Here is a 25,170-nt window from a genome sequence, read left to right as displayed (position 1 = left end):
GCCCGGTAGAAATTATTTACATAATTGTCATCACTGTGTATCTTAGATATGCAATATACAGCTGAGAGACAATTTCTGGTCCTTCAGTTTTGGAGAAGTAAAAGCAAAGCAGTGGTTATACTGTGATGTTCATCTTGGTGGTGATAGGGATGGGGTGGATTTCTTTTTCTAAGGAGGACTGACGCAGGAAAATAGGGTCTGGAGGCAGGAAACATAAGGCCTATTCATACTTCAGCTATAACGGGAAATATCCTCTCCATAGGGCGTAGGCCATAAATGACTTTGTAACTTTACTTCATCTTCTCCATACCCAAAGTAACCAATGGAATCCTCTAGGGGGTATTTAAACTCCCCAAAATTCTGTAACCCCGCCCTTGAGCCCCTATGCTCGCCTGCTCCCACACTGTGGAGTGTACTTTCATTTTCAATAAATCCCTTCATTCCTTCCTTGCTTTGTTTGTGTGCTTTCTTCAATTCTTTGTTCAAGATGCCAAGAACCTGGACACCTTCTACCAGTAACAGGACGACAGGCAAAAGTCTTATCAAGACGCTCATGAACCAAAGTATACCTCTGACGTCTTGATTCTTGGAGTCTAAGCCTAGCCTGGTTTGGTAAGCAGCAAAGGAAGAAAAACGCAAGATATTTTCTTGAACGATCTCCTGATGCAACTGTGTTTACTGGTTTCATGTCAGCACCCAGGGGGAGCTTTTGGCCAGAGACTCCCACAATCTCTGTGTATTCCCAGTGCTTGGGCTCAAGGGAGGCGCGCTGCGGGCTGGAGGCTCAGGTCAGAACCGCAAGGACTCGGGCGGAGGCGGACTCCGGTCGAAGACTGTGGGGTGAGAACTCTGGCTCCCTCCACTCGGCTGCCGCCGGGTGGCACGCCCACGCCGCGCCTTCCGGTTGGCCCCTGCGGCGACGGGTGAGGCACAGCTGAGCGCCAAAGCCACAGGCTGGGGCACTAACGCCCCCACCCCGCGCTCCGCTCTCTGCGCTCCAGGCAGCCGCGAGCTGGAGTACGAAGGTCCGGGCGGTGGCGGAGAGCGCGCTGCCGGCTGGAGAGCCAGAAGGCGGGAAGCTTCCCGCACCGGGGCGCTGTCACCTGCCCGTGGGAGGAGCCGGAGAGGGACCTGGCTCTGCTGCTCTGAAGCACCGGAGTCGGGAGAACCCATCCAGACATGAAGAGCGCCAAAGGTATTGAGAACTTGGCTTTCGTACCCTCCAGCCCAGACATCCTGCGCCGCTTGTCTGCGTCGCCCTCCCAGATCGAGGTCTCTGCCTTTTCCTCTGATCCCCAGAAAGAGAATTCGCAGCCACAGGAGCTTCAGAAGCCCCAGGAGCCCCAGAAGTCACCGGAGCCATCTCTGCCTTCAGCCCCTCCCAATGTCCCCGTAGAGCAGCTCCGGTCACTGTCGCTGTCCGAGTTTGAGGAGGGGCCTTGCGGGTGGAGGAACTTCCATCCTCAATGTCTCCAGCGCTTCAACACACCTCGAGGCTTTCTGCTTCACTACTGCCTCTTGGCCGTCACACAAGGTAAAGTCCAGTGCCCGCTCGAGGCTCGGGCCAGTGGAGAGCGAGGTGGCCACGGCGAGTCAGCCGAGGGAGAGGGCAGGTGCTCGGGGTCCGCGGGGCGATGGACGCGCCCTGCAAGGTGTCCCCGGGTTTGGAACTTGCGTGCGCTCTCACCAGTGTCAACCTACTGGCTGCAGCCAGCCTTCCAAAGTTCAGCTTCTCCTTTATCGCTACAGTTCAAACTTGCCATACAAGCCTTTTTCTCTTGTGTTTTACCTCAGTTTAGCGGATTCAAAACTTCCAGGGAAGATTACAAGAACCTTCCTTTGGGAAAGGTATACCCTGGGGGAGTTTATTTTACATTATAAAGACAAAAATTTACCAAGTCCCTCCTTAAAAGTATTTTACATTTGTTTCATTGCCTCAGGGGAAGGAGTAATACATTTGCAGGTCAAAGTGGGATGCCTTGCAAAGAAGAAAGCTGTGTAAAATCTATCGTATAAATTAGATACAGACATTCATGTTTTGTGAGTGTATTTAGTTTGAAAGTATGTGGGCACCAGAGGAGCCCAGTGAGTAAATTAGCAAAGCCTCCCGACGTTGTTAAAGGGTGAGCCTTTATCTTCATTGTGTTACATTAGTTATCCAGTATCTGTTTTCTTCTAGGATCTCTTTTAGGTTCTCCTGGGAGTTACAGATTCAGTTCAGATTTATACCCTCAGGGGTTTGCAATCTAAGCTCAGTTTGGAGGAGTGATATCCTGAAGGGAGAACAGCTCCCTTGAAAGAAAGCATGGAGAAGGTTAAAGCTGCTATGGTGTGTTTAATATAGAGGTTGAAATAAAATAGGAAGTTACTCTGAGGTGACTTTGAGGAAGGGTGGAGATGAGGTGGAGAGTCACGAAGGACATGCTGAAGCTTAGTTGAATTGGCACCTAGATATATTTTGGTCACTTGAGTCATAGTCTGATAATATTTTCTGTATAACCAGTGAAGGATTAATTGGAAGAAATACAACCTTAGAAATATATTTTTTAGAGGGTTGGAAACAACTCATTTTTTTTTTTAAGTTAATAAAAAACTAAGTCAAAGCATACTTTTTGTTCTTATTCTTCCTCTTCAAGGAACCCAGGGCCCCTTGCTTTGCGCATTAGATGCTAAGTACTATTTATTGATTGCAAGTCAGCTGCAGCTCTTCTACTGAAGGTAGATTTGTGTCAAAGAATTATTTCCCTGTCCACTTTTCTTGTCCCTACCAAAGTTCCCCTCCATTAATGTCTTGATAATAGTTTTACAAAACTGGTAATTGTGAAGCATCTCAGTGTCAAAGGAATGTGAAGGTAAAAAAGTTGAACACAAGTAAAAAAATGTCTTGTGTGTTATTTTAAAATTCCTCTGAAATTTCTATATTATTCCAGAATATGTCATTTTATATTTAATGTAAAATATTGCCTAAAATTGTTATCAAAATGTAATTGTCACTCCTAGAAAATTGTGTCAGGTTTAGTCTGGAGCAGCATCTACCCATAGGTCCCCAATTTAAGAAGCTTGATCTGAGATTAAAATGACCCAATAGGCCGGGCGTGGGGGTTCACGCCTGTAATCCCAGCACTTTGGGAGGCTGAGGCAGGCAAATCACCTGAGGTAAGGAGTTCGAGACCAGCCTGGCCAACATGGTGAAACCCCGTCTCTACCAAACATACAAAAACTAGTTGGGCATGGTGATGCATGCCTGCAATCCCAGCTACTTGGAGGGCTGAGGTAGGAAAATCACTTGAACCCGGGAAGCAGAGTTTGAAGTGTGCCGAGATCCTATCATTGCACTCTAGCCCGGGCAACAGAGCAAAACTCTGTCTCAAAACAAAACAAAACAAAACACCACAAAAATTAGCCGGGTGCGGTGGCACACGCCTGTAGTCCCAGCTACTCAGGTGGCTGAGAGGCATGAGAATCGCTAGAACCCGGGAGGTGGAGGTTGCAGTGAGCCGAGATGGCACCACTGCATGCCAGCCTGGTGACAGAGCGAGGCAAGAACTCAAAAAAAAAAAAAAAATTATAATAATAAAAAATGTGACCCAATAAATTATTAGTTTACCTTTCAGTTTAAGTTTGAATGCCTGAAAACTTTATTGCCATGTTTCTCAAACATGATCTTTAAGATTATTTCCATGGTATATTTAAATATACATTTAATTGGAAAGAAAAACAAAATTTGTCAAATGCGTTTATTTAACCCAACATTTCTCAAAGACAAACAAACATTAGAAAATTAAGTACTTAATTTTAACATTAGAAAATTAAGTACTTAATTTTCTAATGTGCTTTCTATTGTCATTCATTTACAATAGAGAGATGTAGTATGGAGTGTTTCCAGATTGTTTTTGTTTTTTTAAGTAGTGTTCTTGGAACTTGTATAGCATATAATTCACTTTAAGAATCATTGGATTAATGTGCTATCCTTCCTGAGGAGTTTACAAATTTTTTTTTCAAAGAGAAGTTTTACCATAAAGACAATGCTTTCTATTAACTAATTTTTAGTCACTGTGGCAGGTAATAGGGAAGTTGATTTTATTGGATGGGGAAAATTTTGTATTCCTAGGTAATGTATAAAAATGTCATCCTAAGGTACTTTAGGTACTTCATCTTGAAATCCCAAGAATTGCAAATTGGCTTATAGTCTTATGAAACTGGTATAAAAGTAAAAAATGTCATGAGTTTTGAAACTTACTAAATTTGTTGAATTTATTTATTTATTTTTTGAAATATATTTTCAGCTACGGTCTTGATAAATCAAAATTTAAAGAGATTTGTGGAGATCATGACTTGTATGTATATACTCATTCTGTTATTGAATGAAAACAATTAACATACCTAAATAATAAAAGTATCTAGTTAATTCAATCAGATGTTTTTTATTTTCAATTTGTAGTAATGTTTAAACTCCTGTAAGTTTAATCTATATCTGGACTGTTAATGAAAACAATTTATCAAACCTAGGTATCTCTAGTTAATTCAATCAGATTTTTAAAATTTTCAATTTATGGTTATGTTTAAAACTCCTGTAAGTTTAATCTATATCTGGGCAGGACATTTTTAAGTAAGTCAAAATTTTCAGATTTTCAGTTTTACTTTGTTTACTTTCTATTATTCCTTCACTATAGTTAGAATAAATTTATGTTTTTTTTCTTTTACTTTGCATACAATTTAGAATGCAAGCGGTTGAAAGACTTATGCTTACTTTTGCTCTAGAATTCTTTACGTGGTAACTTTAATATCTGTAAGAATGTTAGAAAAAAATAAGGGTTTGAGAGCTCAATTTCTTCTTCCTAAGACTAAATCAAGGTTATCTCTTTTTTTGGAGTTGGGGAGAGGAGGGAAGAGACAAAGTAATAGTCAAAGTTATCTCTTATCATAGATCAATATGTTTAAGGGTTGAATAATTTGGGAAGCAATTGAGCCTAACTGTAATGGCCTAAGGGGTCTCTTGTACCTTTTGTAGGCTTCTGAGTGAGGGCCATGGGAGTATGATATATTAATACTTGGAAACTCTAGCAAACTGACTTCACGGGACTTTACCGGTTTGACTTTGTCATTTAAAGAAAAATGAATTAAGGCAAGTTAACTATAATTTAGTATGTAGCAAGCATCAGTTTTGTTGGACCCCTGAAAATTCACAAGTGTACAATTTAAAAAGCAAACTGGGCCGGGTGCATTGGCTCACACCTGTAATCCCAGCACTTTGGTAGGCCAAGGCGGGTGGATCACCTGAGGTCAGGATTTCAAGACCAGCCTGGCCAACATGGTGAACACCCATCTCTACTAACAAGATACAAAAGATTAGCTGGGTGTGGTGGCGCGTGCCTGTAATCCCAGCTACTCTGGAGCCTGAGGCAGGAGTACCACTTGAACCTGGGAGGCGGAGGTTGCGGTGAGCCGGTGAGCCAAGATCGCGCCTTTGCACTCCATCCTGGGCAACAAGAGTGAAACTCTGTCTCAAAATAATAATAATAATAATGATGATGATGAAAATAAAATAAAAATAAAAAATAAACAAAAGTAAAAAGCAAACTGATTTTCAAGGAAATATGTTTAGGTTGCCTAACTTTGAAACTTTGAGACTTTGAAAACTGGTACATTTAAAGAAACAAAAGAAACGAATAATCAAACTCTACTGCATTGTGTTAATAATCCTAATCATATGGTAACATTTTAATGATGCACATCAATTTTTCTCTTTTTTAGGTATTGTAGTTAATGGCCTAGTGAATATTAGCATTTCCACTATTGAGAAGCGTTATGAAATGAAGAGTTCCCTGACTGGCCTGATTTCATCAAGCTACGACATTTCATTCTGCTTGTTGTCTTTATTTGTATCATTCTTCGGTGAAAGAGGACATAAGCCGAGGTGGCTTGCATTTGCAGCCTTTATGATTGGACTGGGAGCACTTGTATTCTCATTGCCACAATTTTTCAGTGGAAAATATAAATTGGGGTCTCTTTTTGAAGGTAAGTTTCTGTTGTGTTTATGTTTGTTTTAATCTATAGAAGTGGATAAAACTAGGTCATTAACTTTATATTGCAATTCACTTATACAATATGGTAAGGGTTTACATCTCTTCCACGGCTCACTGGTTTGTTCATTATGTGAACTCTATGAGATAGGAGATTAGAGAGACTGTACATTATTCGTCGTTTCAGTGGTTCTCCAAGTTTTTAAGCCTCTGATTCTTATTCCCCATATTATATACACGGTCCTCCTCAAAAAGAGGTGACTTGTTTTCCTTTGCAGGTTGGGACCTCATTGGAGTTCTGAAATTGTTAGCTTTTCCCTTTGTACTTTTATTTGCTGTGTTTACAGCTCTGCGCCCTGGACGTGTTGATTCCTGATTTGAGACAAAGAGAGGTGACATTTAGAAAAGTGGAACTTTTCCTAAGAAATGAAACTAGCTCTACCTTTGTACCTAAATAAGAAACACAGAACTTTAGAGCAACCTACATCATAGGTTGCTCTGGTTAGATGGATAAATATGTTATTCAAAGGCTCAGAAAGGAAATTTAACTATATACGTATTTTTTCCAAATGACATTTTTAATTAAAAAAATATATAGTAGAGCCAGAAGGGTGGATAAATGAAAGTAGACTTTAACATTTTAATGTCCTTCCTGGGACTTCTAATAGCAGATATTGAAATAATTAGGAATAAAATCAGATGGTTATAAATTCAGAGGCTTTATTCACTTAGCCCCTGAAAATAAAAGGCAAAGGATAATTGGAGCCTGTTATGCTATAGATATTATTTTTAAACAGTTAAGATTGTTAGATTTGTGTGTTAATACTGAAAATTAATATTTGCTATAGTGTGGATGTTTGTCCCCCTAAACCTCATATTGATTCTAGTGTTGGAGGGAGGTGTTTGGGTCATGGGGGTGGATCGTTCGTGAATACATTAGTGCCCTGGAGATGAGGATCAGTGAGTTCTCTGTTTGTTCCCCCAAAAACCGTTTGTTAAAGAGAGTTTAAGCTAGGCATGGGGGCTGATGCCTAAAACCACAGCACTTTGAAAGGCTGAGGCAGAATCCCTCGAGCTGAGGAGTTAAGAGACCAGCCTGGGCAATGTAGTCAGACTTTCTACAAACGAAAAAAGATTCTGGCCCCTCCGCCCTAGCTCTCTTGCTTCCTCCCTCCCCATGTGATCTCTGTGATCTCTGGCTAGTTGCCCTCTGCCTTCTGCCCTGAGTGGAAGCAGCTAGAGGCCCTCATATAGAAGCAGGTGCTGGCACTATGTTCTTGTACAGTAGAACTGTGAGCCAAATCAATTTATTTTCCATATGAATGCCCCAGGTGTTCCTTTTTAGCAACACAAATGGACTAAGACAGTATTAAAGTATTAATCTTTCCCAAGATCAATTTTCCAATTCTAGAATGATAACAAACAGGAAAATATTCTCAGTAACAAAGTATATATTACACAGCATGGTTTTAGAAGTGCACTTATTAGGTAAGTAGGCCCCATTTTAGAAGTAAAAATAGAATAAGTAAGCAGATGAATGGAGAGTATTTTTAAAATGTGGTAGAGCTTGGAATGAATAAAATAAGGAGACTATGTTGTCAGCAGAAACAGCACTTACATAGATTCCAGCACATTATCCAAGATTGGACAAGACTGCACAAGGTAACTGACATAATTTCACTGGGAGTAGTTTTAGGAACAAGCCACATATTTCAGCGTAGGCGTTAGTATAACACTATTGAAATCTAAATCGTAAGGGAATATCTAAATTTTAATCTGCCACACAAGAAAACATCATACTGATTCTATGACAGTTATTTGTTCATAGTGTTTAGATGGTAATCTTTGTGCTGTTTCTAGGCCCTTACCCTTTCAGTTGCTCAGATGCCTTTCTTGTTCTTAAGTAAACAAACCTGGCTCAAAAATCTATGACTCTCTAAACTGAAACATAAATACTTCTTCCAGTACAAAGCCTGATCTCTCCTCCACGATCTTCTCAGCTTCATCCCTAGCCATTTATACCTCTAATTATGACCATTCTGAAGAACTTATTTTCCTAAAGGAAAATTGCCACAAATTAAGGTGTTTGTGTGTGACCAGAGATGAAGCTAAGATTGCTGAAGCCAGATCATAAATTTTAGTAGTGTACTGTGCAGGTTTTCACCAAGTTCTTGTTGATTTAATTTACATTTTTCATTATTTTGGTAGATTATTGAAATAGGTTAGATAGAGGAATTGGCTGATCTAAGATTTTTACTGTAAATTGACTCGTAATTTAAATAATAGCTTAGATATGGCAAATGAAAGCAAAAACTCAGCTTGCCCTCCTGTTATTCTGCCATTCACACAACATATATTTATTGATATGGACTACATATGGTGTTGAGATAACACCAGTAAAACAGTTCCATGCCATCTGGATTTTATGTACTGGTGGGAAGAAATATGCAATTAATAAACAAAAGAACAAGATAATTGAAAATTGAGGTGAGTGGGTAAAGAGACAAATAGAATGAAGTAATACTGTGTTAAAGGCTAAGTGTGTTTGCCAGGAAAGGCTACAATGATAATATCTGGATAATGAAGAGCTAACTTTGAAAGATACTTTCCAGGCTGGAGAAAAACATGGTTAAGGGCTCTGGAGCAGAGGAAGGCTTGGTAGGTTTTAGGAAGCCTTGGAAGGCTTGTCAGTTTTGGCCAGTATCATCGAAGCAAGAGGGCTGTTTTGGAGAGGCAGGTAGACACTAGGGAGGCATTTAGATTGTGCTTGAAGTGCAATGCAAAGTTGTGGAAGAGTTTTACACAGGGAATTGCATGATCTTACTGGAGTTCAAGAGACAAGAGTAAATGGGAGCCAATCACTCTAGAAATTTTTATTGTAGTCCAGGTGAGAGATAAATGCAGCTGAGACTGGGATGGTAGCAGTAGAGATCCAGAAGATGACTGATTCTCAGTGTGTTTTAGAGGAAAAAGAAATAGGACTCTGTTGGATTTATTGTGAAGGAGGAATGAAGAGCTCCTTGGTATGTGGCTTGATCAGCTGGGGCCATTTTTACTAGAAGGTGGAAGATGAGGTAGAACAGAATTGGAATGAAATTAAGAATTCGGGTTTGAAGTTTTTTAGTATGAACTGCATATTATATATCCAGTGTTGCAGTGTGTATCGTCAAACATATGTGTTTACATAAATGTGCAAGTCATTCATTTGGTTTGATTCCTAGAAGTGCAAATACTGGATATGAAGGGCTTCCTCAGTCTAGTTTTTCATAGATAATGTCTCACCGACTTTCAGGGAGGGGTGTATTAGTTACTCCCCCATTGTCGGTGAATGAAAATGCATCACTGTTGTGTTGAATTTTTGCATTTTTTTGCCCTGTGATTTTTCTTAACAGAAATGTCACTGTGGTGTGTGTAGGTGTTTATAATATGACAGACACAAAATTAAGGATTGAAATTGCATTACACATTTAAAGGAATACAGACATTTAGAAATGGAAGGGATGTTAGAAATAATAAATCCTGGCCGGGCGCGGTGGCTCATGCCTGTAATTCCTGCACTTTTGGAGGCCAAAGTGGGTGGATCATGAGGTCAGGAGTTTGAGACCACCCTGGCCAAAACAGTGAAACCCCATCTCTACTAAAAACAAAAAACAAAAAATTAGCCAGATATGGTAGCATGCACCTGTAGTCCCAGCTACTCGGGAGGCTGAGGAAGGAGAATTGCTTGAACCAGGAAGGTGAAGGTTGCAGTGAGCTGAAATCGTATCGTTGCACTCCAACCTGAGTGACAGAGCAGAGATTCCATCTCAAAAAAAAAAAAAAAAAAAAAAAAAGAAATGAAAAATCTCTTCTTTTTACAGTGTAAGCCTTAGGGCAAGAGGTGAATAGATGGTTAACAACAACTAAAACTAATCCTAATTTTTATGGTTTGTTTATTGTTTTTCAAATGTGTATGCTTATTACTCATACTAAGTTATTAATGATATTGAATGATTTTAATATTTTTTATGAATGTCAACCATTTCTTCCCCAATTTCTAGTAGTCCAGTACAGTGGTGTGTATTAATCTACTTTTGCAAGTATGGGAATCTGTAATGAAAAATCTGAACTATTTGTCAAACTTTAGGGAGAGTAGAGAAGAAAACTTAGGAAAAGGAAACTGCAAAAGGAAAACAGATTAGTTGAAAGCTTCCTGTAAATTAATTAGAGGCAAAGGGATGTGTAATTTTCTTAAGTAACTTAACATAAAATAGAGCATAATGTTAATAAATGATTTTATTAATTGAAACTATACATATAATTTAATTTAAAATGGACAGTGAGGAAAGTAACATACCCTTGTGTGCTTTTTCTGTTGTTCTTGTGGGAAATCAAAGTCAGGGCTCACTTTGGTTGGGATAATCTCTGTAAGAGGAGACTAAAGTAATGTAATGTAGCTAGCAAGTAGTAAAAAAGAAAACAAAATATGATAAGCATGTATAATTTCTACAGGTGTGAGATAACACAAAAGAGTGTTAAGAACAAAAGTTAGGAAGATATATTTGGAAACAGCTTGGACTTTCTATTGTGTTGTAAACAATAAATTTAAGTAGGTTGGAGAGAAAGTTTTTCTTTAAGGGAAGCTTTTAGAAAGACATAAGCATTAGAGGTGATTAACTTTGAATGGAGATGATCAAAGGGAAGTTGTGGTTGTTATTGGATTAAAAAAAGAGGAAGTATTAAAATTAAGCAGAACAAATACATACTATTAAGGACTAATTTTTTGTACAAGTTAACCCAAACATAGAATAGTGTCAAAACACTTTCAAATAAGTCATATTTGACATTCATTTTTGACTTACTTCAACTTAATATTAATATGACAACATATTGCAATATGACTTTAAAATATTTAAAATGCAATAAATACATCTTTACTACATAATATGTTTTCATGTAAGCAATTTTAATTTCTTTAAATGAGTGTTATTTTAATGTTCCTATGCAAAATAATCTTTATGTCTCCTTGAGACTTTAGGAGAGAGGCATTATTAAATACTGAGGAATTGTAGAAAAGTAGTTACTTAAACTAGTAAAGCTCTTTTTATTTGTTGACCAATAATTGGATAATTTTTCCTACATTGCACCATATCTTTGTTTCTCTTTTCCATCCCCTTTCCCTCAAAGGAACCTTAAATGATAAAAATTCACATTAGCTGTAGCACTAAATTTCTAATTTTTTTTTTTTTTTGATTGACATTTCAGAGAGAATGCTTCATCGAAGGACTTTGGTTATACTTGGTAACTATTCACAAAAGCTGTGCTAGGAAAATGATTAGAGTAGGACTCAAAGTGGACTTTATCTCTACTTACTATTTTATCTTTTGTTCTTGTTTTTTTTCTTTAATGGAATGCTTGCCTAGATTTGAGAAGACCTAGGGCAAGGAATCTTAGAGCTTTTCAAGCACAAATTCAATACAGGAAGCTTTAATTTTGCTTGGCCTCTGAGTGTTTTTCCTTTTTTGATATTATATTTTCCTTTACAGAAATCACTTATTTTTCTTACATGTTACTTCTTTGTAACTGAAATGAATAAAGGAATAATGAGGAGAGGTGATTTTTTTTTTAGATTAGAAGCTATAATGGTGTAGTAAAACAAATGATTCAAATTTAAATATAATACAATAAAAGGCCTAGAGCTACCTTTTAGCAGTAGTCAATGCTCTAGATAAAACTATCACAATTTTTTTATATCAGAGGCTTTTCGGTCTTTCTCATACTTTCTAGATAATGTGAATTACCCTGAGCCAGGCTCAATGGGTCACGCCTGTAATCCCAACACTTTGGGAGGCTGAGGTGGGTGGATCACTTGAGGCCAGGAGTTTGAGACCAGCCTGGCCAACATGGAAAACCCCGTCCCTACTAAAAATACAAAAATCAACCGGGTGTGTTAGGCACCTGTAATCCCAGCTACTTGGGAGGCTGAGGCAGGAGAATCACTTGAACCCCAGGAAGCGGAGGTTGCAGTGAGCTGAGATTGGGCCACCGCACTCCAACCTGGGCGACAGAGCAAGACTCCATCTCAAAAAAAAATCTATATATATGTGTGTATATATATATATATATATATATATAAACTATTGGAGATCCTGATTCAGTAAGTTTGGAGTAGGACTCAAGAATCAATATTTTAAAAAAATTATCCAGGTTATCTTAGTCTAACTTAGGACCTACATGTCCATTTTAGTGTCTGATTACTTTGTAAAGCTTTTAACCGTGGATATAGAGAGAAAGGTTTCTTTTCCTTTCTAGATTCTTGCTTTATGTCTTCCTTTAAAATAGGAGTTTCACAATCATCATGAAATGCTGGGCACTCTAATGCAGCCAGTTTTATTAAAATGCAAATGACCAAACTTCTGAAATAGAAGAAACTTACAGAGAAAAATAAGTAGGAAAAAAATATGTCAGTGAAATTTTAGCACAAGCTCAATTCTCCTTGCAAGCTATAGTTTGCTGGTAGGTAGAGGTTTAAAAAATCCATGGCTTTCTGCAATAGAAAAACATGTCCGAACATTTGTGAAAGCATGATCTACAGAGAACAGTTTCTAGAGGTATTAGGAATATGTTAAAAGTGTGTTCAATGGTTGAATGAGTTTGGGAAAAAAACAAAAAAGAAGAAAGTTAAGCAGGTGTCTTTATTGCAGCACTATAAAGCAAATGCATTTTGTGAATCTTTAGTTAGGGTTATGATATGTAGAGGTGATGAAGAGGCTCCATTGCTACACTTGCCCCCTTCATCCAGCTTTCACCCTTTATTTTGTCTTCCTCTAGGTAAAGGAGGCAGTGAACACACTTTGGTAAAATCTCTATCTTGCTTTAGGTTTAACTATATGAATTTGAAAGCCCTTGTTAAGTTTAGAAACTTTATTATGATCAGCACCTAGAACAGCATGTGATATAGACTAGGTGCTTAAGAACTATTTGTTGAGTTGTCACATATATTAATTAACGGAGTCCTTTGATGAGACATATTAAGAGCCCAATGCCTTCTCCTTCTACAGAAGACAGTAAGAGTAGGTAATGGCAGATAAAGGCAATTTGGGATTCTCTGTCCACATTTTCCATGAACTTGGGCTAAAGAATAATTGAACATTTAAAGAGAATTTTCTCTTTCTCTCTCTTTCATTTTTTTTTTTTTCTGGTGACCACATTGGGACAAATTACATTGTTACAGGTAAAAATTATTTTCCATAATCTTTTTGAGTAAGATTTGGGATCTGAAAAATTTGCAGTGTGAAAAAGTAAGCTAAAATGAGAAGCATATTCAGAAATAGTAGCAGAATGCTTCGATATTCTACTTTTGGTTTTTGTCTTAATGACTTGTTAAGATGTTGATTTCACTTCAGTGCTTCTAAGAAAATTCTCTTTTAATGTTCCATTTTTTTTAGCCCAAGTTTATGGAAAATGTGGACAGATAATCCCAAATTGCCTTTATCTGCCATTACCTACTCTTACTGTCTTCTGTGGAAGGACAAGACATTAGGCTCTTAATGTTAAAATGTTAGCAATTCTCTTTTCATGACTTTTTAAAAAAAATCTTCATATATAAAATGAAATGCTCTGATAGGACATTGAAGTGGCCATAGACATAGTTGTGTCTAACCAGATATATTGTGTGGAAGGTGATGATTCAGCAATGGCTTTTTTTTTTTTTTTTGGTAGCTTCTTTAGAAAGGTTGGTGGTTTGTGACAGGAAATAAATGAGGAAATTCTAGTTTCTTAGTCACTGTTCTTAAAAATGCACAAATTTGCCAATGTGTGTTTTAATGTATTTTTTTGTGTTTCATTTTAATGCTGTTAGCTCATCCTATTTAATGAAAGTATTCAGCACTTTAGCAGAGATGTAAGAGTCAGAAATGAGTGAGTTTAAGTTTTTGCTCACACACTGTGATAGAACTATAGTGATCCTGGAGATAAGTTTCTTTGACTATAAATTATGTTGATAATAATCAATGCCACATGGAAGAGTATACATATGTGGGGATAAGGTAGTGCCTGGTATGTGATAAGTGCTCATTAAATAGTATCAATGAACAATAAAGCCCCCCTTTTTTTTTGTGGATGTCATTTGGTGTTGACATATCCCCAAAGTCTGACCAAACACTTTTGAACTAGTACATTAGATAGGATTTTAATTAGATATGTTTGTAAGATCATATTGCTATGAGATAAGAAAATGATTCATTTGGTGTAGCTCAGCTTAATTGGGTTCACTTAGAATAACACATTAAAATATTGCCTTTTAAATAGCCAAGTTGCCTTTTGAAAATGTCTTGAATTTTTTGACTTTGAACATGATATATACTTTGTAAAATGTTCAGAAAATAGGAACATACAAACAAAAATGGAATAAAGAAAGAGTTTTCAGGATAATACACCTCGATTATTCACTGTTAACACTCTTCAGTCTTTTTAAAATGTATATACACATTGATACATATATTATGACACATAAACTACACTACACAGTCATTAACACATGTTCATGCACACATTCACACTCACATAATTTTATTAACATTCATACATCTTTACCTCACATTTGCACAAACACATTCAAAATCCTTGTTTGAAGGAAACAAGATTTTTAATCTATGGATGTTGACTTCTTTTTACTTGGAAGATGTATTAGACACATTTTATATTAGTAAAGATGGGACTGCAGAATCTTTTTGCTTTTCTATTATTTCATTTTATAAATAACTTATTTAATCAACCCTCCTTTGTTATGTTTTTTATTAATACATTTAATTTTTCTGGTTAGAGAGATTCTATGGGTCATGCAGACAATTTGGGTAATACTAAGAAGTAGAAAGAGAGAAAAACCCAAATCACTATTTTTCTTTTCTCAAGGAAAACAACTTCAGAATTGTCTTACTGTTTTTCTGTGCCTATTTTTAATACAGTTAATAAAATATGTTGCAACCTGTGAGCATTTTTATTCTTGCATAGCATTCTCTTTTACATTTTAAACATTCTCATAGAGCTCAGTTTTTACATATAAAAAGTTTTTTATTATAAATTAACTCATGATGAACATTTTTATGTTTAAAGGTTTTACTATATTTCAGTAATTAGACAGTATATAATATTTTGGAATTGACTTTTTTTAGTCTGAGTAATTTTCTGAATACTCATCAGGTTGTTGTATATATCAGTTGTTCTGTTATTTCTACTGCTGATTAGTAATCCCTGGTATGGATGTACTATAGTTTGTTTAACCATTTGCCTGTTAAAGAACATCTGGTTTGTTCCCAGATTTTGGTTATTACAAATAAAGCTACAAACATTAGTGTGCAGATTTTCATGTGAACATAGTTTTCATTTTTCTGGAATAGATGCCCAGGAGTGAAACTGCTGGGTCATATGAAAATTCTATGTTTAGCTTTTTGAGAAACTGACAAACCTTTTTCCAGATTCACTGTAGCACTTTATATTCCCATCAGCAATGTATGAGTGACTCAGTTTATTTGAATCCTTGCCAGCATTTGGTGTAGCCATTCTGATAGGTGTACAGTGAAATCTCATTGTGTTTTAATTTGTATTTCTTTAACGGCTGATAACATTGAGCATCTTTGCTTGTGCGAATTTGCTATCTGCATGTCATCCTTGGTGAAATGTCTTTTCATGTCTTTGGATATTTGTTTCTTTACCGTTGAGTTTTGAGAGCTATTTATGTTAAGTACTAGGTCTTGTCACAAGCTAGTTTGCAAATATTTTCTTCCAGTCTGTAGCATGTCTTTTCATTCTCTTAACAGGGCCTTTCACAGAGTGAAAGTTTTCAATTTAAATAAAGTTGAATTTATCAATTTTTTCCTTTTACAGATTATGCTTTTATTGTCAAGACTACAAACCCTGTGCCTAGCTCTGATCTCTAAGATTTTCTTCTATTTTTAAAAAAAGTTTTATAATTTTCTGTTTTACATTTAAGTCTGTGATATATTTTGAGTTAATTTGTATAAAAGATGTGAAGTTTAGATCAAGTTTTATTTTTTGTCTATAAGTGTCCAATTGCTGTAGCTCCATTTGAAAAAGCTGTCCTTTGACCATTGAATTACTGTTGCAGCTTTTCAAAAATCAGTCGGGCATATTTGTATAGCTATATTTCTGGGATCTCTGCTCTGTTCCACTGATTTATTTATCTGTCCACCAATATCACATTCTTGACTATTATACTTCTATAAGTCTTAAAATCCTATAGATATTCCTCTCACTTCATTGTTATTTTTCCATATTGGTTTGCCTCATTCCTTTTTATTTCCATATAAATTTTAGAATAATCTTTTCTATATCTACAAAACATCTTAATAGGATTTTGAGAGGAATTGTATTAAATCTTGATATGGTTTGGTTTTGTGTCCCCACTCAAATCTCATCTCAAATTGTAATCCCCATAATGCCCACATGTCAAGGGAGGGACCTGGTGGGAGGTTATTTGATCATGGGGGTGGTTTCCCCCATGCTGTTCTCTTGATAGTGAGTGAGTTTTCATGGGAGCTGATGGTTTTGTAAGTGTTTGACAGTTCTTCCTTCACGTGCTCTCTTGCCTGCCACCATATAAGATGTACCTGCTTCCCCTTCAGCCATGACTGTTAAGTTTCCCGAGGCCTTCCCAGCCATGTGGAACTGTGAGTCAATTAAATTTTTTTCTTTATTTACATTTACCCAGTTTCAGGTAGTATCTTTACAGCAGTGTGAAAATGAACTAATATAACCTGCATATTAATTGGGATTAAATTGATGTAGTTACTATGTTGGGTCTTCCAATCTATGAATATATATGGATTTATACTCCATTTATTTAGATTTTCTTTAATTTTTTTCATCAGTATTTTGTATTTTTAGCATACAAGTTATGTATATGTTTTGCTAGATTAACATTCAAGTATTTCTTTTTGCTTTTTTTTGAATGCTTGTAAATAGTACTGTATTTTAAATTTTGGTTTCTGTATGTTCATTGCCAGTATATGGAAATACAATAGATTTTTGTATGTTTTATTGTGTGTTCTGTAACCTTACTGAACTAATTGGTTCTTGATATTATTTTGTGGATTCCTTAGTGTTTTCTATGTAGACAGTCATGTCTTCTGCAAATAGGAACAGTTTTATTACTTTCTTTACCTTCTGTATGGCATTAATTTTCTTTTATTTTCTTTTTTCTTTTTGCCTTATTGCGCTGGTTAGAACTTCCAGTACTATTTTGAGTAAGAATGGTGAGAGTGATTGTTCTTACCTCTTCCCTATATTAGAGAAAAAAGCTTTCAGTCTTTCACCACTGTTTCACGTTTTTAGAAATACTCTTTATCAAGTTGGGAAAGTTCTACTCTATTCCTCTTTTTCTGAGAATTTTTATCAGGAATCATTGTTGAATATTGTCAAATACTTGCTCTGCATCGGTTTTTCATGTGATTTCTGATCATGTGATCATGATCATATGATTTTTTTTCTTCTTCAATCTGTTAATACAGTCGCTAACATTTTTTAATTTTTTGATTTTTTTGATGCCAGCCTTGCATCCCAGAATAAATCTCACTTGGCAATGGTGTACAATTCTTTTTTTTTTTTTTTGAAACGGAGTCTCTCTTTGCCGCCCAGGCTGGAGTGCAGTGGCACGATCTCGTCTCACTGCAAACTCTGCCTCCAGGGCTCACACCATTCTCCTGCCTCAGCTTCCCGAGTAGCTGGGACTATAGGCTCCTGCCACAAAGCCCGACTAATTATTTTGTATTTTTAGTAGAGACGGGGTTTCACCGTATTAGCCAGGATGGTCTCAATCTCCTGACCTCGTGATCCACTTGCTTCGGCCTCCCAAAGTACTGGGATTACAGGCGTGAGCCACCACGCCTGGCCAATGGTGTACAATTCTTTCAATATATTTGTGAATTCTGTTTGGTACTATTTTGTTAAGCATTTTTGTGTCTATATTCATAAGGGATTTTAGTTTTAATTTTCTTTTATGTAATGTCTCTATTTGGCTTTGTAGTGTTTGTGGATTTTAGGGGATTATAAACTTCATACAATAAATTGAGAAATGTTCCTCCTCTACTATTTTCTGAAATTGATTTTAATTTTTCTTTATATGTTTGTTAGAATTCTGTAAGTGAAACTATTTCAGCCTATAGATTTCTTTTCGGGGAGTTTCTCAATTAAAAAGTTAATATTCTTAATAGTTATATTTAATAGTAATTCAAATCTATTAGGTTGGTGCAAAAGTAGTTGTGATTTTTGTCATTACTTTTAATGGCAAAAACTGCAGTTACTTTTGCACCAACCTTATACTTCATTTTGGGTGAGTAGATACAATTTATGCTTTTAATGGAATTGGCCCATTTCATCTGAGTTGTCAAATTTATGTATATAGAGCTAACTGTTCCTGGTATTTATTATATTTTCTTTGTCTGCTGGATCTGTTGTGAAATCCTTTGCTTGATTTCTGGTATTGATAGTATTTGTCTACTTATTCTTTGTCAGTCTTGCTAGATGTAGCCAATTAAATTCATCTTTTCAAAAAATGAGCTTTTAGTTTCATTGATTTTTCTCTGTAGTTTTCTATTTTCCAATTTATTGATTTCTGCTCTTTATTTTCTTCCTTCTGTTTGTTTTAAATTTATTTTATTATTATTTTTCTCTAGGTAGCTGACATGGAAGATTAGATTATTGATTTTATTTTTATTTTTTCTAATGTATGCATTTTAGTGCTATAAAACTTTCAGTATTGCTTGAGTTGTATGTCACAATTGTTACATATTGTGTTTTCATTTTTACTTAATTCAGTGAATGTTTTTATTTCCTTAGAGACTTCTTTTTTGACCCATAGATTATTTGAAAGTGTGAAAGCATGTTGTTTAGTTTCCAATGATTGGAGATATTCTTGTTATCATTTTATTAATGATGTTTGTCAGAGAATGTGCTATGTAGGATTTGAATTTTTAAAAATTTATTAAGGTTTGCTCTGTGGCACAGGGTGTGGTCTGTCTTGGCATATGTTCTGTGGGCATTTGAAAAGAAAATGTATTTTGCTGTTGTTTGACAAAATGTTTAAAAAATGTTGGTTAGATCCTGTTGGTAGATGTGGTCAATAAGTTAGTTTATATCCTTGCTGATTTTTTGTACTATCAATTGCTCAGAGAGGGGTTTTGAAATCTTTGATTGTAATTGTGGGTTTGTCTGTTCCTCCTTTCATTCTATAAATTTCCGCTTTATGTTTTACAGCTCTATGATGGTGAATACATGTTACTCTTCTTGGTAAATTGACTATTTTTTCAATATGTAATGTCTCTCTGTGTCAAGTAAATTTTTTTGCTCTAAAGTCAGTTTCAACTGATATTAATACGGCTACTCCTATATTATTTTGATTAATGCTTGGATGATATGTTTTTTCCCCCAATCTTTAAATTTCAGCCTGCCCACATTACTGCATTTGAAGTGAATTTCTTATAGATGGTACAGTTGGGTTGTTTTTTTTTTCCACTATGTCAATATCCTTTAATTGTAATATTCAGACCATTTACATGTAATGTAAATACTAGTACGTTAAAGTTTAAACCCGTACTTTTAATATTTTGCTTTGTGTTTGTTCTTTGTTTTTTGTTTCTTTATTATCTACTTCCTGCTTTCCTGAATGTGGGTTGGTTGAACATTTTTAGAATTCCATTTTGATTTATCTATAGTGTTTTGAGTGTATTTCTTTGTATAGCTTTTTGAGTTTTTTTTTTTTCAGATATTGTATTAAACGTATATAAATATATTCTTGGTATTATATTATTAGACTCGGATTCTTATTTAAATCTTCTGTCTTAACTACTTGACACTGCTCTGATGGCTTTGAAGTGGGGGTGGGTGTTATCTTACTTGCCGAGTGGCATCGAAATCCAAGTTTACCTCTTGGCCTCAATTGACAACTACTAGGAAGACAGGCTCCTTGTTATTGTTGGGTGGTGGTGGCAATCCTGGATCTCCACTAGAACTCCACTGATACCACTCTCTCTGGGAAGGGTGGGAGTGACTTGCTACTCTTCTACTGACATCACAGAGGAGAAGTATGGCCTAATTCCAACTAGACTACAGTGTAAGTTTGGACTCTTCACTAGGCTTCCTCTTGTACTAGCAGAGAGGGAGGAGGGGTGCTTCTGTTGCTACACAGAGCTGGAAACCCAGGCTGCCAATGTAGATTTCACTGGCACCAGGGATGGGGATCATTACCTCTTGATGGGGGTAGAAGTCCCGGGTCTCTTCTCAGCCTTCTTTGACACCACCCTGGAAGGGGGATAGGCAACCTTGTTACACTATATATTGCGAGAATGAGTGTGGGTGAGATTGCAGTTTTTCTCTATGGTGTTTGACTAGAGTAGCATGGTTACTGTATAATATTTCTGCCTTGCCAAGCTGCTGCTTTCGTGATCTTTTGGCTAGAATGATGATAATTTTCTTGTGGCTTTTTTTTTTTTTTGTATGCAGCCTTTGGCATTTGTGGGTTGCTGACTTATTCATCTGCAAATCTGGGGTAGATTAAGCAAAAATAAAACCCAGGAAAAACTCACCACTATGTTCATTGGGTACTGTCTAGGGAACTAAGGAGCAGCAATGAATTGGTGCCTCTCACTACTGTAGCTAATAATCCACTTAGTGGAATTCTTACACTCTGCCTTGTTGAATTCTAGTACCCAAGGGATGCAAGTTTCCATCAAGGCACACAGTCATTATTCCCATAAGTCCAAAGCTTAACTGTAACTGTTCACTAATCCTTTTTGATCTCCTCATAGTAAATATTCAACAGGGAGAGAAGTTCGCTAAATTGACAAAGCTAATGGATCCTAGTTACCGAGGGAAAATTGAGTTGTTCCTTTCCAGTTGCAAGGAACAGCATATTTTTGGACTGCAAGGTTCACTTAGGTGCCTCTTAACACTCCCATACCCAACAGTACTTGTTGAGAGAAAACTTCAGTAACTCAATAGGGAAAGAACAGCTGGAGACTTGTAAAAGACTGTAAAATACCTGATCAGTTAAGGTATGGGCAGTGGTAAAGGGAACAAGAACTACATGATAGAAGAAAGCTATGTTTATTAGTCAGGCCCTCTGATCAACTATAGAAAGAGAACTATGGAGCTGGTTAATTGTCGCCTTGCTCTTGTTTTCCTCTGCCACCTTTGATGCAGACCATTGCTGGGGCTAACACTTCAGTGTTGCTTTCAGGTGGGAGAATAACTGAATGGATGTTACCTCACGATGATATTTTGCTAATAGCTTTTTGTGGGTTTTTTAATGTGGGAGACATACAGAGTTTTAAATTCAGACAAATAAGTTATTATTTAAATATATATTTTAATATTTAAAATATTTAAAAGTATAAATTTTTAAATTCAGACAGATAAAAGCGGATGCTAAAGAAGGAGGGAGAGCTGTGTTGGATATTCTGTGTCCTTCCAGAGCCAGTATTCACTATTTATCACTTTTGCTTTGTGTTTTCGTAGAAAAACCCAGCAGACTATGTCAATCTGGCACTTTTCTCTGCCCTGGACTGTAGCTGGGTTAGCAAACAGGAGTGTGCATGTTGGGAAAAAAGAGGTCCTAAGTGTGCATTTTCCTGGTGTCCTCCCCACTGGTGTGGTTTGGAGTGGCTGTGTGCCACTGTAACCCTCTAGGATTTAAGTCTGTTTGTATAAGGGCTAAATTTAAATATTTTTAATGACCTAGGACTGTTTTGTTTCTTTTGACACTTTTGTCATGCTTCTAAACAGTCTTTTACCAAAGTGATTTATAGAGCACTAGTTCTGGGAGATGTTAGACATTAATGAAGAAAAAAACTAGCTTGAATATATGATAGATGATTTTTAAAGTTAACATTCTTTATCATGTTACATATAAATAAGTGATTCCACTTGTTATTCTCCAAGGAGGAAAGATAGAAAGCACACAAAGCCTTTGTTTGTCTGTGCATTCTGAAATTATTCAGAAGTGCTTGTGACATGTAATATACAGTATACTGCTGGTGTTCTCTACAAAGAAGATTCTCAATAGTCCAAGTGTGTCTGCAACTTGAAGTCTCTCTTCAAAGTCTACTCTAAACTATGTCCTGGTGATGACCATTCATGTCATAGTTTCCTGGCCTCCAGTTATGCAGGTTGACCTATAGAGATTTACATACACACTTTTAAAGTATAGTGATATTTCTTTAAATTATGTATTTAAGTATTTTGTTCTATGATTTTAGTTTTCTTAGGTACATCAACTACTTCAACTATGTGTATATATGATCATAGTTGGCCTCCTTATATTAACACTTCTTCCTTTTTTATCATTAATTTTGCTCACTTTTCTCATTTGTATTCTATATGCCCATAACTATGTTTTCTCAGTCAGTTTACCCATGTGCCCCTTTCCATTGTATCTTCTTTTCTATGAGGTTTTAGTTTTTCCCTTTTACTTTTTTCTACCAACATTTGATCTCCTCTTTCTTTCCTTCATCATTTCTTTTCTGTTACATCATTTCTCTGTATAAATAATTGCCTCATCTCATGATGAACTGTGTGTTCACATTTCTAATTTGCTCTGTGAAAATATTTTTGTGGTCAGTGCCCTAATCTTAACTGTAATAAAATTATGCTGCCTTTTTTTTCTTATGACATCTTTCTGTAAATGCTATGGTAGCTCTGTTTGAAAGTCACTTTATTGACTCTGTTGGGCTCCCATAGGGTGGGAGTGACTTATTTGGCATCCCAGGTGGTTGGTTGCACGTATAAAGGCTCTTGGCTTTTCAATTCCCACAGAGAGGGCTGAATTGTCTGTGAGATTCTTTGTGCAACCTCTTCTCACCCTACCCTCTGTTTTATGAGTCATAGCAGCCCAGAAGGTCCCTACTGACACCTATTACAGGCAAGAGACATAAATTTGGACTTTAGAGTGTTTCTTGTCACCTTTAGGGAGAGTATTTTTCTTGCTGCCTTCTTGGATCTTCTGCTACCAGCTGACATGAGGCCTGGATAAGAAGGGTCCTGCCCTGAGCCCTGTGCTTAGTGGGACCCACATTATCACAAACATTGAAACTTGAAGATACTTTACTTTTCTTTCTCGAGTTTTATAAGGGAGGTTTTGAAAGATTGGTAACAGGGTAAGTGAACAGAGATGATAGGAGAGGAATGTAGGATTGGGCTAAATTCTCCAGGCCAGAAGATGGTGTTTAGACTAGGAGGTGGTCAACTATAAACAAAAGCAGCAGCTCTTTCTCCTTCCTCAGGGCAGTGATTAGGAGGTTAGGAGATGAGGAGTGAGACTGAGGGAAGAAAAGTATAGCTACTGCCTGGGAAAGGAGAAAGAGAGACTATTTGTTTAAAGTTAGTCACCTCAAAGCACCTGATGCAGGTAACTGGGGAGACTTGGTTCCCTAAAAACTATGCTTCTTTACTCCCCTCTCCAGGATGCATAGATAGGCATCTCCTGGGAATCTTATCAAATATGTGGCTGGGGAAGAGGAATCACATCACAGCAGAGTCCATTCTGCTCTACCCCTGGCAGCAGGATAGGCCCAAAGGAAAAGAGGTACCTTTAGCCTCTAGGTCTTTAGGGCAAATGCCTGGAGAGCAGCAGGCTGTGGGTCTTTGAGCATTTGGCTGAGCTTGGTATTTATCTTCTAAATGTTTTGACATATGGTATGTGGATTTCCTTTTGTCCTTTTGTCACAGCCCTGCCAATGTTAATGGATAAGACTGGACACTTCTTTGTTCATTAGGTAAAGTTCTAATTCTTAATTTTATTGGCAATGTTCCTCCAAATTTATAAACAACATAGGACCTTCCTCTTGTGGTGTATTGTCAAATCACATGCTTTTAAATTAATGTTGAAAGTACAATGTCCATGGGGGATTGATTCCAGGACCCCTATGGATAACAAAATCTGTGCATGCTCATGTTCCTTCTATAAAATGGTGTGTTATTTGTATACAACCTACCTACATCATCCTATAAACTTTAAATCATCTCTAGATTACAAATAATAGCTAAGCAGTGTAAATGCTATATAAATAATTATAGTATATTTTTATTTATATTTCTTTTATTGATGTATTGTTATTTTTCTTCCCTGAATATTTTTGATCTGTGGTTGGTTGAATCCACAGATATGGAACCTGTGGATATGAAGGGCTCACTGTATTTGGTCAGAAATTGTTTGATTTTTCATTAGAAGTTGAAATTCTGGGTTCAAATGGTTTCCTCAACTAATAATCTCACAAAATTACTTGAATAGGTAAATCTAGCTATTTTATAAACTATATTATAAAATATATTTTATATAAATTTGCTTCTGATTTTCTTGAGGTACACATGGCATCTCTGAATGAAGTATTTCTCTATAGGCAAGTTCATTTTATGAGATTTAATAGGTTTAAATAATATAGGTTTAAATATTTTTTCTTTGTCTTTTGACATGAGTTTGACTAAGCATAAAATATGAGGGTCACATTATCTTGCCCTGGTTACTTTTTTGGCATTCCTTTACTGCCTCTATGGGATTAATGTTGCTTTAGAGAAATCTGAATGTAAGCTTATGTTTTTTATTTCCTTCTGCCTAGGTGGCTTTACCTTCTTGTTTAGCTGTTCAAAAAAGTCTTTTCATCTTTAAAATTCACAAACTTTACCAGTGAATATTTTGGTGTTGAAAGTCCTGCAGCAAATTTTCCTGGGATGCTCTATATCTTTTTAAATTATAGATCAATCTTTATTTCAGAGAGTTTTCCATAATTTTACCTTTAAACTTACTCATTTTTCTATTTTGGTTGATTAGATGTATGTTTGATTGCGTTTCTCTGAATTCTATATCTGTAATTTTCTCTGTAACCTTTTAAATCTTGGTGTCTTATTTTTCCTTTATTTAATTTTGTTCATATTTCTCAAGTCTGTTCTCTCTATCATAATTCTCACAGTCTCTGTTCTTTTTTGACCATTCCAGGGTGACCTCCACTTCTGATAGTTTTGTTCTTTTATGTTTTATAGAACAAACTTGATACTGAGTTATTTTAGCCCATGTTTGAGTTTTTTTTTTTTTCTCCTTCCTCCCTTCCTTCCTTCTCTCTCCTTCCTTCCTCCCTCCCCCACTCCTCCCTCCCTCCCTCCC

The 25,170-nt window shown here is 36.4% G+C and overlaps 1 protein-coding gene across 1 annotated transcript in view; it reads left to right on the top strand.

Annotated features, from left to right (window-relative positions):
* The first annotated feature begins 949 nt into the window (after window positions 1–949).
* Window positions 950–25,170, top strand: part of SLCO4C1 (solute carrier organic anion transporter family, member 4C1) — a 63,186-nt gene continuing 38,965 nt past the window's right edge. The window contains exons 1-2 of the mRNA XM_011944308.1: window positions 950–1,534; window positions 5,755–6,018. Coding sequence (XP_011799698.1) covers window positions 1,180–1,534; window positions 5,755–6,018 — 619 coding nt within the window. The 5' untranslated portion in view covers window positions 950–1,179. The remainder of the gene's footprint in view (window positions 1,535–5,754; window positions 6,019–25,170) is intronic.

Source organism: Colobus angolensis, unplaced genomic scaffold (assembly GCF_000951035.1).
Source record: "Colobus angolensis palliatus isolate OR3802 unplaced genomic scaffold, Cang.pa_1.0 Scaffold23, whole genome shotgun sequence".
Classification (NCBI taxonomy): domain Eukaryota; kingdom Metazoa; phylum Chordata; class Mammalia; order Primates; family Cercopithecidae; genus Colobus; species Colobus angolensis.
This window is presented reverse-complemented; position numbering and strand designations above follow the sequence as displayed.